This window comes from Lynx canadensis, chromosome A3 (genome assembly GCF_007474595.2).
Source record: "Lynx canadensis isolate LIC74 chromosome A3, mLynCan4.pri.v2, whole genome shotgun sequence".
Taxonomy (NCBI): Eukaryota; Metazoa; Chordata; class Mammalia; order Carnivora; family Felidae; genus Lynx; species Lynx canadensis.
Window position 1 is genome coordinate 86,985,959 of NC_044305.1, and position 18,084 is coordinate 87,004,042.

The following is an 18,084-nucleotide window of genomic DNA, read 5'->3' on the forward strand; positions in this document are numbered from 1 at the left end:
AAATGGCGTGAGAACAGATGAAAGAAAAATGGCAGAGAGATGGTAACTGCTGAAGCTGGGTGACAGGTATGTGGGGACTGATTTCATTATTACTTCTGGGTATGAAGATTTCCATAGTTAACAGTAACAAATAGTTTTACTTATTGAATTAGCCTAGAGTTCAATACACACACTTCGATGTTGGGGTGGTGAATATGGCTGGTGGGGTGGTCCCCCATTTGCACTGCACCCACAACAGGATTTCAGTTATGTCTGGTAAGGTCAGAGTGGGGGTGGGATGGGAGTGCTCAAGGTCTCCTAGGGCCTGAGGAGTCTTCGGGGAGAAGGAAGGTCACTCTAAAGGAAGAGGAAGTTAAGCAAACAAGCCTGATTCAGTCACAAAGCCCTAGTCCTTGAAGAGGTGGCTATGATACCATCACTGCCATTTGGACTTGTCTCCCAGCCCAGCTCTCTCTGGACTCACGTCTGGGTCCAAAGAGGCAGGGTGGAGAGTAAGTAAAAATGGATAGAGCTATTCCATCAACCTCTCTGGGGCACAAGTCCCATGGCTAACTGACCCATCAAACAGAGAGTAATGCAGAGGCCAGGCAGGCAGCGCACTTCCCTTCTCCATAGACTGTCCACCAGCACTGGAATCCTCAGGTCCCTTGGACACTAGAAGTTGTGGCATTGCCCCTGCTCTCACCCACCACATTGGGTCACAGAGTGGCCCTCAGCCAGTTATAGGGTAATGTGCAACACAGTAGGGTGTGACTAGTTCTTTGAAGATACACAATGAGGAAGACTAAACCTCAAGTACTTGTTGATATCAGAGGCATTCTCACAGAAGCAAGTCCAGAAGATGGAACAGAAGCTGGTCACTAGTGCACCAAGGACAGTAATTTTGGGATGAATATAGCAGGTCTCCTCATGTCTGCCCAGGAGAGACAGGGGAAACCCCAAAGGATCTTGGCAGGAGCCACAGCTGAGAGAATAGGGCTCAGGTACAACATCCCCCAGGCCTTTCTTGTCTGTAGTCTGTATGAATGGCTGGAGACTGGGAGGAGGAGCCCCCTCTCCCCATGGATGGTAGCATCAGTATTTGCCATCACTGCAACTTACCACCTACATCACTTACTGAGTGACTCAGTAGACGACCTGGCTCTAACCTACCAGGTCCTACAGTGAGGACCAGGAGAGGCTGAGGATGCATCTGGGGGTAAATGGATCCTAGGAAGGGAGATAGGACAATTCTGAGACCAGCATGGTGGAGTCATAAACCAATGCCCCACCTTTACCCCCAATATATTCACATCTGAGCCCTTTGTGATGGGGGAGGTCATTAAAAAGTAGAAACTCTGATAGATCCTGAACTTTGGGAAGTACTGCTTTGGGATGGACACACCCTTCCACCCCAGCCCCAGAAATATAGAATATAGAGAAAGTAAGGCATTTTCTTCTGGAGCATCATGGGCCACCAAGTGGTTTGGACACCTTAAGAGTTCAATTGCATCAAGGACAACAGCTCCAAGGGGCAGTCTGTGGGGCTACAGAATCAGTGGTACCCAGTGGGAGTCATACCTCCAGTGTGTTTGGAGGGAAAGGTCTGGAAGAGAAGAGCAAAGTACCAGGGACACTGTGTGGTTGGTGAGAGAATTTATGAGTATATAAGAACAACCCCCCCCCCAACCACCGCATATACCTCCCTGAAATAACTAGGGAGATACAGCAGGTGTCCACTGCAGTGACAGATGACAGCATACTCCATGTCACCAAGGGAACAGTGAACCTGGAAGATTCATGCACTGCTGACATTAAAGTTAGCTTAATTCCCTCAGAAAGCTATCTGGTGATTTGTTACAAGGGTCATAAATAAATTTGTTCTTGTTCCCAGAGATATATCCTGAGGAAAGAAACCTAAGAAGAAAAAGCTTCTAGGCATGAACAGGTAGCATCATAATTTAAAGTGGGGGTAGCATAAATATCCAATGGGGAATGCTTAATTGAATCACATCTATCCATCTTGATGGAACATCATGACATTTTAAAAGGATACATTTCAAGACCTTCCAGCGACATGGAAAAATGCACAACTCCAAAACTTGCATTTAAAAAGCAGGAATCAGAATAGTTCTCTCACCATGACTAACTGTATAAAAACATGAGTGCACCTGGACAAAGGCTAAAAGCAATGCACAATGCAATAGTGGATGTGTCTGTGGTATTCTGACCAGGGGAGGTCTGCCTCCTACATTTCCCAAACCTTCCAATATGTTGATCTAGGATCTTTAAAAATGAAATAAGGGAAATACTACTAGAAATGTCAAAGATAAGCCATAAAATAACGAAACACAGATCACCAGGCAGAAGCAGACAAAAGGGTTTAGGAATCTGGGTTCCACTTTAGATGCATGATTATATGAGTGGGGAAACTGAGGATGGTTCTGAGATCTCGGGTCCTGCAGGCTCTGCTGTCCACGATGCTTGCCCACACAGACTGTCAGAGCAGAGATGGGAGATGGTGAACCTTGAGGGAGGGGGAACAGCCCTCCTGCTCCCTCAGTGGAGACCCCCCCAGGAATGCAATCGGGCCCTGGGGTGGAGGGCAGCAAGGGCTCAGGGGACAGCCCCGTGTGAGCATAGAGGGCAGGAGCCCCAGAGGAAGTTCAGAGAGCAGGCTCCACAAAATAGCCAAGGCCTGCCCCCTTCCTGTATTCCCACACCATCTCCTGTGGAGGGGACAGGACTCACCACTCAGGGCGGACGTGCTGTTCTCCAGGGCCTGGCACACAGCCAACAGAAGACCTGTGTGGGGAGAAGAGAGGAAAGGTAAGCATCTGCTCAGCAAAACACTTTCAGGACTCGAGGGCAGGCTGCTTGAAAGGTAAAGACCAGGCAACTTTACAAAGTGGCCAAAAGGCAGGCCTGGCTACATAGCTTGGGGGGGGGGGGGGGGGGGGCTCAGGGCAAAATGAAAATGTGGGTCCCCTATTCACAAATCAGGAAAAAACTCTAAAGTTTTTTCCTTCCTTCCTTCCACGGTCTCTCTCCACCTGTTCTGGTGTTTTTTTAATACCATGTAATTTTTTTGTGGTGGTGAAACATACATAAAATTTACTGTTTTAACCACTTTCAAGTATACAGTTCAGTGGCATTAAGTTCATTCACGTTGTTGTGCATGTCATGATCTCTCTCTTTGAGGCTTGAGGATTCTTGCAGGCTGAGCACGTGGGGGCCCTCGTGACAAGTGAGTGAATACACGGGCGACCACCCACCGCTGGGTTTCCTTCCTGCCAGAAGCTGGACAGATGTGCTGTGACCCAGATGGGGCAGGGCAATCCAGACAGGTATTTCTTCTTCTCAGGGACCCCAACTGAGGCAGACAGCTGACCCCCCGAAGGTATTAGAGCCTCCGTGGTCAGAAAGCGTCATGAGGTACCTCGATCAGGGGTGGAGGAGAGCCTTGCCCCTGTCTAGTCACCCACGGAACAGGCCGTGGAGCTAGCAGCCCAGTGTGGGGACAGCTGCCACCATGCCCTGCCCTGAGATGCCATGGGGTACACGCACCTAACACCAACTTTCCTTGTGTCCAGGCCCTAACAGGGGCAGAGTGTGGCAGGGGCGAGAACCCACTGATAGACGGTAGTTGATACGATCAACTTGGGCCAAGGTTCCAAGTTCCCAGGACACACTCCATTGTCCCACTGGAGTTCACTTACAAACTATAAATTCAAAGATAAAATCACTAACAATTTCAAGACTACCGCTGCATAGCACTAAAACCCCAAGCTCGGGACATCTGAACATGGGACTCTGTGAGACTACACAGGTCGCACACCCATGAAGCTGCCTCTTAGATAGATGACCTTATGTGACCTCACGTTAAAGTACCAAAAGTTTCCAGAAACAGCAGCAAAGTTCTAATGAAGAAGGAACCTCTTGGGAGTTATGCAATCAGCATGAACTAAGTTAGACTGACTTCCTAAAACTGAAAGGCAAAAAGATGCCATGGTGGCCCCGCACAGGCTGGGCCACCTGTGGGTTAGCCTGGAAGGCAGCTGAATCAAGGCAGAACAGAAAACAAGCAAGGTTCTGTGCTGTCACCGCCTGCTGCACAGGACTAACCCAAACCTCTGCTATGCATGTTGCCAGGACTCCCCTCCCCTTTTCACTCAGGGTAGAGACATAGAAGGCCTGGACTCTCAGGCAAGAAAGATACTCGCAACAGGTAAAGTAATCACGCTCATGACTTTTCTTTAGGCCTTTGAAACAAGAAACATCATAAAAACTTCAGACTCCTTTTCCTGGAGGTCTGGCAGGGATTTCCCAAGTACTGCTACACCATCCAGGAACCAGATATTGGGCTAGAGTAGGGGCGGGGGGCAAGGAGAGAACGGGAGTAAAATCAAATGCCTTCCCCGTGCAATTCTTTCTTGCTGCTCATTTTGGAAGCACGGCTCTTAGGGTTCCTCTGGATATATTTAAACAGTCGAGTCTGCAATCCACACACCAAGCATCAAAGTGAAGCATTCCTGCCAAGGCCAGGAAAGGTTTTAGAGGTTCCACACTGCCAGCTGGGAACCTGTCACGACCTGACTTCGCTGGTACTGCCACAAACCACTCTGGGCCAAAGTCAGCCAGTGACCCAGAGTAACATAAAGAACACAGGAATTCTTTGCATATCTCTGAGGAGGCACTGCTGGCCTGTCGCAAACTGTCCCTGAACTTACCTTGCAGCCTCCCTCCCTGGCCCCATATCCGGTCAGTCATCGAGAGCAGAGCCAGCACCGTTTCTGGTCTCCATATCGATCTCTGCTAGAGCAAAACCAAGACAGGAAAGCAAATACTGTACAAATGCAGCCAGGACGGAGCAGGGATGGACACTGACTCTCTGGAATACCTGGGGGGCCACTACCCCAGCTGTGGGGCAAGCTACTCCATCTGCTTGGTCCCTCACCCATAAGCTACCAGCTGCCAAACTCACAAAGGCGTTCTGGGAACTAATCAGAGTTTGCAAAAACCACCATGTTCCACAGATGAGAGACGACTGGGTTTTTATTCATAATTTGAGCAACACGGAATAGAACAGTTGCTCTCTATACCCTCCAAGTCCCCTGGTAAATAGCTTAATGCCCGAGCATCTCTCTGCAATCTCTGTTCAGGCACAGCTTCTGGTGATGAGAGGTGAGGCCTCTGCTTTCCGGAGGGTCCCAGACCAGAGGACAGGGGTCAGACCTCCTTCAGTCCCCGAGTGGTGGCGGGTACCACTTATGTGCTATCTTATTTCATCGTCATGATTACCCACAATCTAGGCACCTCCCAGCCTCCCTGCCTTCTGGTCCAGCCTCTGGAAACACACGGTTTAACAGGTGAGGAAACGGAGGCTTACAGAGGTTAGGAATTTGCCCAAGCTCTTGCAGTCAAGTTCAAGTCTGTCCCATGCCCATGCCCGAGACAGTGTTTTATCACCACACCACTCGGAAGTCCTCTAATCATAGTCTGTCACAAAATACTGGTGGGTGTATACTCACCAGCTACAACCCCCAAATGCACAACAGATTCGGCAGGCCCCGCAGTTAAGCTTGATCTCTGTATTCTGAAAGCAGACCCCAAATCCCCCCTGCACTCCGCTCTGAGCAAGGTCTGAGGAGCCAGGGTGTGAACACCCAGACCCCCTGCTGCCTAGTCTGTGTAAGCCCAGGTGCCGGGACTGCCAGCCCCGTGGCTATGCTTGGAAAAGTCGGGCTGTGTGAAGGTCTTCCAGAAACACGTGGCCCTGGAAGGCTCTGAGGCTCATCAGAACAGTACAGTCTGGGGCACCTGTGTGGGGACAGTACAGCTGCCACATGCAGTGGCTCCAGGAAGACAACCCTGAGTTCAGGCAGAAGCTTGGAGGCTGCAGGGATCCCCCAGCGGCCTCCCTCGGGGGCAAGAATCCCTACCAGGCTGCTCTTGCCAGCATATTTCTGCTTAAACAGCTCCAAACAGGGGAATCCTTGGATTGTGTGGATTTCAAAAAAGAAAAAAAAATAAGGGGAGGAAGGGAGGGAAGAAAAAACCTATGAAAGCTGATCCCCCACCCAAAGTAGAGTAGAAACCCAGGCCTGCCCTCAAGGGGGGACAAGGGTTGCAGTGCTTATAATTCAGCTGTTTGGAGAGTAAATAAAAGTTTACAATAGCAAGAATGCCATAAAAGAGGTTAGCATTTTTATCTCATGAGTTCACAGACTGAAGCCACCATGAAACCCATCCACTGATGTACCAATGGAAATGCTTTGAGAGGTGCTGGGTCCCTATCTTCCCTGGGCCACAGAGGAGCACCTCCTTCCCCAGCCCCTCAACACAGCCCCTAACTCATGTATGGGACTGGGCCCCAGGCTGGGCCTTTAGCATGGGACATTCTCTATCCTATCCCACCTGCCAGCCTTGTGGCCACCTCCCTCTGTGGATACCCAGCTCTAGTGCCCAGATAGGGGAGAAGCAGCCTCAGGCTCTGGCCTCTGTGACAGCCAGTATTTGCTTCCAGGCTCTGACCTACTCCACTGGTTGGATCAGTTGTTCCTCTCCCTCCCCTCCCCCTGCCGCCCCCCCCCGGCCCAAAAATCAAGAGTTCCATATGCCATCCAGTTTCAGATCCCCTAAGTCAGGCTGCCCGAGTGAAGGGGTGAAGGCGAGGTGGTGGTGTCAGGGAGATGTGGAGAAGATGGAGAGAGGCTGCAGGAGGTCCTTTTGGATAAAGCGTACCCTGGATTTAAAGGAGGCTCTGAGAAAAGACTTATGGGTAAAGAAACAATGCAGGCGGGAGAGAGAGGCAGCAGGGAGGGTGGGTGCTGGTGGGGATGAGCCAAGATCTCCCCTTCCTCTCCTACCATACTCGGGATTGGAAGGTCATAAGGGACACAGCCAGGAACTAAGGAAGTGGTGGGTGGTACCTAGAGCAAGCATCCTGCAGTTCAGCATGAGGTCTATAGGGACATGCACGGGGCAATCGTGTGGGCACAAAACTGTGTAAATGGGTCACATTGTACCCAGGGCCTCCGGTACAGCTTCTGAGGCCTCTTCCTTTATGAATTACATCCCAATTCTGAGCCTGGGTGGCTCAGTTGGTTAAGCCAACTTCAGCTCAGGTCATGATCTCGTGGTCCGTGGGTTCGAGCCCCGCCTTGGGCTCTGTGCTGACAGCTCAGAGCCTGGAGCCTGCTTCAGATTCTGTGTCTCCCTCTCTTTGCTCCTCCCCTACTCGCACTCTGTCTCTCTCTCTCTCAAAAATAATATACATTAAAAAAATACTATGAATTACATACCAACATTTAAATCTTACCTGCAAATGTGGCAGGGTTTTAACTGCATAGCAAAAACTGCAATATTGTATGACTTTATCAGTATTTTTAAATGCAAAAGGTTTTGATCTAGGTGAAGATGCTGGCTTCAGGATAAGAACTGATTAGGAAGGAAAAAAAAGAAAAGAACACACTGCAGGTAGGGACAAGGTGGAAAGCTGGCGGGACCAGGAGACAAAGAGCCTGCCCCTGGAGAGGCTATCCATACAGGTCATAGCAGAAAGCAGCCACATGGCATCCTCCATCGCCCGGGTGTGGGGAGGATGGCCCTCAGAGAGTCCATGGTTTCTCTCCAAGGAAGGGGCGACAATTCATATTTGCCCCTGCTTATGGATACACCAGTGACACCGGCTTCAGAGGATGTCAGGAAAAGCTGCAGAGGAATTTGTGGAAGAACTGGCCAGACAGGATTAGGAATACTCTGGGGATAGCAGGGAGAGTGTAGAAATATGTGACATGGGAATGAATCACCATGGGCAGACGGGCTTATGGGACAGAGGGCTCTTTCTTTTACCATCCCAGCATCTGGAACACTGTTTTTAAAACACAAGCTGGACCCTGCTACCCAAGGAGAGAGCCTTACAGAGAAATTATCTGAAAAAGTTAGTGTTGTGTCTCAGGTGGCAGGTCCTGGTGCTCATGAAAGAAAACCAACTATGCAAGGGAGGGGGCAGCTTTTAGTTACAAACCCATACAGGTGAGGTCCTGGCCCCTTTGTCCAAACACAGTCATGACATGACAAGTTAATCAGGAAGATGTTTCTATGCCAGTGGCAGGTGGCAGAGAGAAAATCACTGGAGTCTGATTGGTCTCCCAAGCTCCCTCCTCACATGATTCAGTCACGATTACCATTCCGGCTGATGGCGTTAGTAATAGTAATAAGCAGGAACATTTGCTTGAGCACTTACTACATGCCCTGCATAGTTTCATTCAGTACTCAGAGCAAGTCCTAGGAAGTAGGTCCTATTAGGCTCCTATTCTGGAGGTAAGAAAGTAGAGGTACAGGAGATTAAATAACCTGCCCAAGGTCACCTAGCTTATTAGTGACAGACGTTGCAAGCTCATATCACAAGGTCCAGTTGGCCTCACTTTGCTTTTGCTTGTCTTGTGAAGTACAAAGAACACAGACATGCTAGAGAAGACCACCTCCTCCTCCTTTTTTTGTCCTGCCTAGAAGCCAGGTATCCATTGTGACCTAGGGAACACAGGCTAACAGGGAGTCCAGAGACTAGGGTGAACTATGAATGTGGTCACCTTTAGCAAGTCATTTCACCTCTCTCAATCTTAGGCTCTTTGTCTTTAAATGGCAGACTTGGGCCAGAATATCTGCCAAGTCCATAAATTCCAGGCATCTATGAAGATACAAGGCTGTCCATCTTCCTCAACCATCTAGCTGGGGGACACGGGGGCCCACTGGCTTCATTCCAACACTTTGTAGGTAGATCCCTGCCCTGAAGGAGGATCAGACAAAGTAAAGGCTTTGTGTTCTTGTCTCAGTGAGTGAACTTGGTTTATGGTAATTTTGTCCTTCAATTTAGCATGGCATTTACATCAAATATCAGAAGATGGAGGAGACCCTAAATCTAATCCTAAACAAGCACTTTCCATCTCTACGTTTTCAACACAGTCTTAATAATATACTACAGGCTCGCCATCCACAGGGGAATGCAATGCACTCAGGTCAGTGCGCTTGGGACCAGGGTGCCCTTCCTGATGACCCCTGGGGCGGCCATAAGTGGCAAAGTCCACCGTGATGAGGCTAAGGCAATACCTCATGATTATGACATCACGGAAGATAAGCCAGTGTTACCCGCATGCTCATAGGTATTTTCCATAACCATCTCAACATATCTGCAGATGGAAAAAAAACCAATGTATTCAGAATGAACCTTCAGGATTAGGGAGGAAGAGACGAGCAGATGGGTGTCTAGACTGCAGCCCTCCACCCTTTTCTAATTCTGACTCAGGGCCTGTTATGGCAGAGCAGAAAGGAGCCTTGCTGTCAGAACTGGGTGCAAATCCTAGCTCTACCACTCCTTACCTGTGACACCTCAAGGTGTGTTATCTAACTTTGCTGAGCCTTGGCATATCCTCATTCATGAATAAGGATAACTCCTCACATGGCCACTGCAAGGATTAAATAAAATAAAATGGAGTATACGAAATCAGAAAAAAGTAGAACCTTCCATACTAAAGCAAAGGAAGAGGAGTATGGGCTGCCAAAGGCACCCATGGAGATCACATGTCTCCATAGACACTTCCCCTGCTCCCATGCCCCAAGCACCCTGACCACTCTCCAGAAGACTGCGCCTCAAACCATGTGTTCAAAAATAAACTCCGTCTCATCCCTGACCTGTTCCACCTCCACCTGGCTTCTGGGTGGGGCCGAGGACCCGAAAGACATCGTCTACCCCTCCCTCCCCTTTACTCCATATTCAAGCCAAGGCCTCCTACACAGATCACCCCCACACTATCCATCTCATCCATCACCCCCCACCCCCACCCCATGTCCCTACTGCCAATGCCCCAATTCAGGCCTCATCATCCCTCTTGAGCTATCATAATAGTTGCCTAACTGGTTTGCCTGCCAACAGCCTTTTTTTTTTTTTTTTTTTTTTTTTTTACCTTTGCTCCTGCTGCCAGAGTGAGCTTCCTGAAACACTTGCTGGGCCATAGCACTTCTTTCCTCTAAACTTCCCGCAGGCTCCCTGCTCAGAGAATTCAGTCTGAGGTCCTGAGCAGAGATGTAAGGTACAGAACCTGGTCCCAAACCCCATTTCCATCTGCTTCCTCCTGCCTACTCTCTTTGGACACATGGACTCCAGCTGCCTATCACTCCCCCCCTTTCCCTGTGCACAACCTGCCCTCACTCAGCTCAGTGCCACGGGCTCAGGCTACCAGGGCCCGGACTCCAATCCTTGTGGCTCTGTGATATTTGCTTAGTTGTCTGAGCCTTAGTTTTCTTTGCTGTAGAAAGAGATAAAGATATCCCTCTCCTGCACAGGGTTGTGAAGATTAAATGGGGGAGGGGACACATGGAAAACGACGTGGCGTGTACTGAATGGCACATAATAAACACACAACACCCGGTAGCTGTCATTGAGAGATGCCATGAATATTCTAATCTCTCAAGTTGGCATGCCCCTTCTTCCACCCATGGAAGTCAAATTCGCCTGTCAAATCCCCACCCAAATGTCAGAAATAATCATTTCGTTTTTAGAGCAGTCCTTATCAGATTCTGCCTTGTAGTTTGGAAGTTTTTTCACATCTTCATCTCCCCATCTGGTGCGGCCAGGAACCATGCAGCGCTCATCTCTGCCATCACAGTAGGCACCATGCCTTGCACTTAGTTAGGTTTTTTGTTTCACGTTTATTTATTTTTGAGAGAGAGACAGAGCATGAGTGGGGGAGGGCAGAGAGAGAGGGAGGCACAGAATCTGAAGCAGGCTGCAGGCTCTGAGCTGTCTGCATAGAGCTCAATGTGGGGCTCGAACTCACGAACTGTGAGATCACGACCTGAGCCGAAGTCAGAGGCTTAACCGACTGAGCCACCCAGGCGCTCCACACCGAGTTAGGTTTTTGACACATGTGGGTTGAATTGAATTTCTCTAAGAGGTCACCAGCTTGAAAACAGAGTCGGGGGTGGGGGGGAGGTGAGTGTTGAGAGTGTGCGGAGGGGGAATGGGAAAACCAGCTGATCCTCACAATTCCTTCCTCACTTCTATGTGGGACCCTCCAGAGCTACAGCTCTCAGTCTTGGTTCTTATTCAGATTTCAGCGACGATGAAGAACTCTTGAAACCTGGCATGCGTGCATGCATTCATTCAAGAAGTATTTGCTGAGCACCAGTACAGGGCAGACACCATTCCGAGTGCTGCAGACAAAGAAAAGGACTAAAAGTCTCTTCTCTTACAGTGTCTGCAACATATCCTTCCTGTGAGACATAATCCTTCCAATTCTTGGCAACTGTTCACACTGAACTACATTATAAATGTCTGACCGCACCATCAATTGTGGTGGGAGGGGAGTTAAAGTGTATCTTCTATTTCAATAACAGAGTGAACTAGCCTCAGCAGAGGAAAAGCGGGGAGCGCCGTCCTTCCCCCCGAGCCTGGAGCGGGTCTCCTGAACCTGCACGCCAAGATGACCCTGACTTGCTTGGTCACTTGATGACATGACCCCAGAAACCTCCATTTTCACATCCTTAACTCATTTTGTAGGCTTTTCCTGAAAACTTGATGAGAAAACAGGAAGACCTGCACCTGGTGACCCCAAGGAGGAAGGCACAGTGTCAGAAGGGGTACAGAGCCTAGAGAATGGCTTGGTGCAGCAGGATGGCCAGCCCCAGCATTTGCTGAGCACTACACGCCCAGGGGCTCTTTGGGCAAAGGCAGGACTTGACACAGGGACTTAGCAGTCTGGAGGAGGAGACTCAAGTGAAGCAAACACACTCACCCATGTTCTGCAAGTATCTCTCATGCTCCCCATTCAAGCCCTTTATTCCACCCAAATGTATCTACCTGGTTCAGGTCTCCTAAATACACTCGTTCTTTCCTGCTGCCCTGGCCTCTTCCGCCCAGCCTTCAGGGCCCGCTAGACCCCAACATCCTCCAGAGCGCCCTCCAGACCTCTCCCACAGGCAGACCCTCTCCTTCCACCCCCTGACACTGTCAGTCCCTTCAGCACTGGGTGGGTGTGGGGCCCAGAGCTGTCACTCACATGGGCCGTCTCCCTCACTCTCCCTCTCTCAGCCCAGGCCTCATTTCCCACCACCTCTGATCTAGTCTTTCTTCCCCTACATCAAGGGGCAAATGCAAATATTTGCAAAGTGCTTTGAGTTCTTTTTAGTCAAGAACTTGATTAATGCCCAGGAGTGACACTGCATGCACAGGCATCAGAGAAGCAGGGCAGCTACAAAGGGTGATGGATGCTCTTCCCGACTTCTGGAAAGGCATGCAAAAAAAAAAAAAAAAAAAAAAAAAAAAAGGACCAAATAAAAAAAGCCACAGAGACCCTCACAGGAGGATGCAGAGGCTGCTTGTTGAGGTACCTTTGTTTGTAAGGTCTGGTAGGTGATGTCGCACCTCACACCGCCCTGTGGACATCTTCCTTTTCCAACACCCCCACCCACTCCAAAGTCTCATAGCACAATGCGGCCACTGATTCAGTGGTTAAGAGGACCCGCTCTGCTGAAGCGAACAGCATAAATATCTTTATCAAAAAGTCAGTTAACCAGGATGCACCAAGCACCTCCTCTGGCTGGGAAAGGCCCTGGGCCCACTCCCACCCACACAGATCGATGCCACGTCCTTTTTTTGTTGGGAGGAAGCAGTCATTCTCGGGGAGAGTTAAAGCCTTAGCAAAGACTCGGGTACTGAGTCAGACTTCCTCTTCTGGCAGGCCAGCTCCCATGCTGGCTGGCCGAGGGCCCTGTCCAGGGACTGCAGGGTAGCAGGGTGAGGATCCCGGAGCCCTCCCGAGCTGGCTGGAGATCCCCGGCTGCTGAATCACCAACAGGCTCGACCAGGGCTGAGCTCTAAGGTCGCAAGAAACTGTGCCAAGCTGAGGCGCTCAGAAACCTGTGCCAGCTGATACGAGGCATCAAAGTGTCTGTGGAAAAGGCCATGCTTGACTTTGCCAGAGTCCCAGAGGATGGAAGGAGTGGAGGACTGGGCTAGAGACCAGGCCAGGGTGAAGTGGCAGAGGTGCTGGCTTTATCCGCAGGGCTCAGTCCCCCCAGTACCAGGACCAGATGGGCCAAGACCTCGCTGCCAGAAAACCCAGAAATCAAATGCCAGCTCTGGAAGAGTCTGCCGGATGTTATAATCTCCCTTCCCCTCCACAGAGGCCCATGGCCATGTCTTAGTTTCCCCGGGCCTTGTGGCCCCAGAATTGCCATCCTCCAGGCCAAGGGTCAGCAGTAGCTCCACCTGGACCTCAGACCAGCAGAGGTAGCCTCTCAGAAGTCCCAACAAAGCCAGGCCAATCCCTCAGCGATATGTACACAGCACTCACAGCTAGTGGCTTAGAAGCAGGCTATGTGCTGGGAGGAGATAAAAAATAAGCAATCCTTGAACCCTGCCCCATTTCCTCCATGTGAATAGCTTGGTGGTGACAAACTCATCCCTTCCCACTGTTTCACTCAGGACACCCCCGGAACCACCCTGAAAAAGGCATTGGGATGCTTGGGCCAAGATAAATACCAGTATGAGTTGGAAGAATTTCAGATCAATGCAACATCATCCCAGGAAGGGGGTGGTGGACAGAGGGGTCAGCGATGCCCCAATGCCAATCACCACTGTCAGCTTTCCACTGTGTTCTGTGTTCTCAAGGCTGGCCACAGAACACCCTTTAGGAGAACTCTCTTGATCAGATGAGGGCCACTGAGGTGCAAACAGAGGAAACAGATTCCTGGAACTACGGATTTTTAAGAGTTAAGGGAAAAACACCCTGAAGTTCTTGTAACCCTACATTTCTCAACCCACATCACATTGCTGACTGGGAAAATATCTAAGTGCTTTTCCTTGGGCTCTGGAAGTGAGGGGTAGGAGAGGAAGAGGAAAGAATGGGTGGGAAAGGGACTGGGTGACAAGTGCAGGTGCCAGCAGCTGGAAAGGACCCGGGCAAGGAGTGGGCAGGAGGTACTGGATTGACCTCCTTGCACTGGGAGACCCTGAGCAGGCCACCTCTACCCCAGGGGTTCTCATCGCTGGTGGTGCTCCCTAGCATGCCTCTGGAAACCTGTGGGGGTAGTTTTTGATTGCCACAATGACTGGGGGGCACTCCTGGTATTTAGGCAGCCAGAACAGGGCTGCTAAATTGCTCTAATGCACAGGATTTTATCCTGCTCAGAGAGCACCCTGTTGAGAAATTCCGCACCCCCACAGGGATGGTCCCTTCAACCACAAGGCATTCAGCCTTCAAATGCACATGGGCAGAAGCACCAAAAACTCAGGGGAAATGGAACAAGCTAGCAGAAGTCACATGAATGGACAGTGTCACTCGTTAGAGCCTTGTGAATGGTCTTTGGAAAGTTCACAAAGGGTTTCTGCTCAACTGCTTGCTCTCCTTTAACTGGGATGCTCCCCTCCCCCTTCAGTGATTCCCTCTATTCTTATGTTCATCTGTCTCTCTGTATTAACCTGAAGCATTTGGGTTGCACAATCCGAAGCCTACCTATAAAGGAACGAGACTGACAAAGCACAAACAGAACCCACTCCCAGTGTTTTATAGTCACGGGGTTCCAGAGAGACTCCCAGAAGCCCTAAGGGGAAGGAACTGATAGGAGTAGGGATGCATCCTTCTGTCTCTTGGCCCACTGCCTCATTTTCAGGCCCCTGATGAATTTCTCTGGCTAACGTGTTCTTCTGGTCACAAGTAGCACAGCTGCTCAGTGAATGCCCCCAAAGCACTTAGTCACATGGAAGAAGTCTCGTCTGCTGCCAGGAGACACATCAGTAAGGAAGAGGGCAGGCCTGTCCCCGTAGCTTGGGGGTGGAGAGCATCACGTACCTCTTAGTGGTGTCAACTTAAGGCATTTTAAGGGAAGACCAAGAGCCTGGGGAGGACATAATAGCTCTCCTACGGGGAAACGGGAATGGGGTCTCCCCTGCCAGTACTGCTCCTGCCCCTTTCTCTACTTATTTTTTTGAATTTTTGGAGGGAGACAAGGGTAGAGATGAGAAGCAAAAGGGAAGAGGGAGCAGGGAAAAGAGGGCATTTTCCACCAGGATGGTTTATATCAGGCAAGAATAGGAGAATGACAGAACAACATGGGTGGCAACCTTGCACATGTAAGTCCCAGGGAGGAGGGCAGAGAGAAGAGGGTCTTGATTAATATTCAGGGTATTTCTGAAGCATTGCCTAGAAAAATCAGACCCCTCTATATGAAAGTGGTGTAGTAACCAAACCCAGCTAATGAGATGGCACAGCTACTTTGGAGGACAGTTGGGTGGTTTGTGGCAAAACAAAACATCGCGTCACCATACGGTCCAGCAATAGAGCTCCTTGGTATTTACCCAAATGACTCAAAACTGAAGTCCACAGAAAAACCTGCACACACATGTCTGTAGTGGCTTTATTCATAATTACCAAAACTTTTAAGTAAACAAGAGGTCCTTCAGTAGATGAGTGGATAAACAGTGGTACATCCAGATGATGGAATATTATTCAGCACTAAAAAGAAATGAGCTAGCTATCGAGCACAAGGAGACCCCGGGGAAAACATTAAATGTGTGCTATTAAGTGAAATAAGCCAATCAGATGAGGCTCCGAACTGTGACTGTGGGAGCCCTGTTATACAACATTCTGGAAATGGTAAAACCGTGGAGACTGTAAAAAGATCAGTGGCTGCCAGGGGTTTAGAAGGAGGGAGGGAGGGAGGGAGGGAGCAGTAGGGGAAGCACAGAGGGCTTCTGGACAGAGCAACTACTCTGTAGGATACTACGATGGGGGGATACAGGTCACTATCCGTTTGTAAAACTCATAGAATGCACAACACAAAGAATAAGCTCTTGTCTAAACCAGGACTTTAGTTTAAATTTAGTTCAAAAAAGCATTAACTTTTTTTTTTTGGGGGGGGGGGGCGGATACCACTATAGCAGTTGACTGTTTCACCTTCTGAATATTTTTCCTGCAGGTTTAGATCTTGATTTTTTCCCACAAGCACTGTTCGTGCATTGCCCAGTTTTCAGAATTGCCATTTTCTATGCCCTGGAACTTAATGGTTGGCCCTGCAGCTCTCCCATACTTTCTTCAGCATTTTCTCTACTGTTGGCCACCATATTTATGATCTGTAATAACAGTGTGGTTGATACCTTTGAGCTTACAGCTACTATTTATGCTATTCTCCCATTTATTATTATGTTTTTGAGTCTATATACAATGTTACATTAATTTCAAGCATGCAACACAGTGATTCAACTTCTCTGTAGGTTATGCTGTGCTCACCACAAGGATAGATGCCATCTGTCACCATATATCACTATTACAATATTATTGACTGTATTCCCTGTGCAGTGCCTTCTATTACCGTGACATTCATTCCACAACTGGAAGCCTAGATCTCCCACTTCCCTTCACCCATTTCGCCCATCCCCCCACTCCCTCTGGCAACCATCAGTTTGTTCTCTCTTATAGGTCTGATTCTGCTGTTTGCTTACTCATTCACTTTGTTAAAAAAACATTCATTTTAGTTAATAGTAATGGACTAATATTGGCTCGTCAACTGTAGCAAACGTACCACACTCAAGCAAGATGTTAACAGTAGGGGAGATTTTGTGGGGTGGGGTAAGGAAGTACATGGGAATTCTCTGTGCTTTACACTCAATTTTTCTAGAACCCTGAAACTACTACTAAAAAAAAAATCTATTAAAAAAATAGCTGATAACAATGATAACACGAGGAAGCTGAATTATTTTACTCCACATTCTAAATTGTCCAGTCATACTGCTTCCCTAAGTTCAAGTAAAATGTCCTTCTCCTAGGAAGACCATGGCATAAGCAGCTCGAATTGGGCTTTTCTGGAAATGCAGACAAGACGCTGCTCAGCCTTCTATGGAGCCCCACAGCTCTCGGCACCACCCCCTGCCCACCATCTTGGTGGGGGGTAAGTACAGAGGACAAAGCCCGCTCCCTGGCCAGGCTCTGCCATCACTATGAATTCCAGCCGCCTGAAAGCTCAGAGGGCAAGAAGCACAATCAGCTCTCTTACGTCTTGAAGTGTGTTGTATGAGTGTGCTCAATAAACCTTTACTGACAGCGGCTCCCAGGGAGAGGCAATGAGCAGCTTGGGTCGGTGACTGGTCTGGGCTGCCACGTACCCCGAACCTCACTCTCAAACCGAGAGCCTGTCAGATGAGAGGAAGCAGAGGAGAATCATGTTCCCTATAGAAATAGGCCAGAGAGAGAGGACGGGAGGGAAAGTGAGGGGTCTTCTTCCAACGAGAGGCTGGAGGTACAATCAGGAATCTGAGGCCTTTGAAACAACCAAGGAAATCCAGCATCTTGGTTTCAGGGAAACTGGCCTTGCTTTGATGGTTTCTAATATAAAATAGATGACATATTGTAGACATGCTATCTCTCAGCTGAGGACAAGTCATGAATACAATTGTCAGTCTGTTGTCAACCGGCTGTCAGCTCTGAGACCAAGGACGCGGAACGTAAGAGTTGCTAGAAGGGTGGTTTAATCCAATTTCGTGACCCCCTAGCTACATGGAAGAGTGGACTCCCAGTGGGGGTCAAGCACAGCCTTTATCACATCAAGATGAAGCTACAGTTACAGAGAACTCTTCCATCCCCCTTTTCCTGTCCTTTTTGTAATTTAGGCAGGAAAGGAACAAGACATTGCAGGGAGCTTTTTAATTGTCCAACATCATCCTTCTGTGAAGACCTAACCAGCAAGGTAATGAAGCGAGTGGCTTACTCCCCATCCCCAGCATGGTCATAACCTGACAATTTATCATATGCTTATTTGTTTATTTTCTGTCTCCTTGGGATCAAGTCAGGGCGGGGGAGATGGAATTTTTCGGTTGGCTGTATTCTCAGTGCCGAGAACAGTACCTGACACATAGATAGCTCTCAACAATACTTCCTGAATGAATTCAGTTCCTTTTTAAGCCAAACCTGTCAGACAGTTCCAGGGATGGCCAGGGTGTGTGAACCACAAAAGCCAACACTTGAATTCCTATTTGAGCAGGAATGCTTTAAAAGGACGTTATAAAATCTAGGTTCTTCATTCTGGAAGAAGACACCAGCAGAACTTTTC

The 18,084-nt window shown here is 49.1% G+C and overlaps 1 protein-coding gene across 2 annotated transcripts in view; it reads right to left on the bottom strand.

Moving 5' to 3' along the window:
* The window catches only part of TGFA (transforming growth factor alpha), a 110,703-nt gene that overhangs the window by 71,023 nt on the left and 21,596 nt on the right, over positions 1–18,084 (bottom strand). For both annotated transcript variants that reach the window (XM_030310784.2, XM_030310785.1), the window contains exon 2: positions 2,731–2,784. In XM_030310784.2, the coding sequence (XP_030166644.1) occupies positions 2,731–2,784 (54 nt within the window). The remainder of the gene's footprint in view (positions 1–2,730; positions 2,785–18,084) is intronic.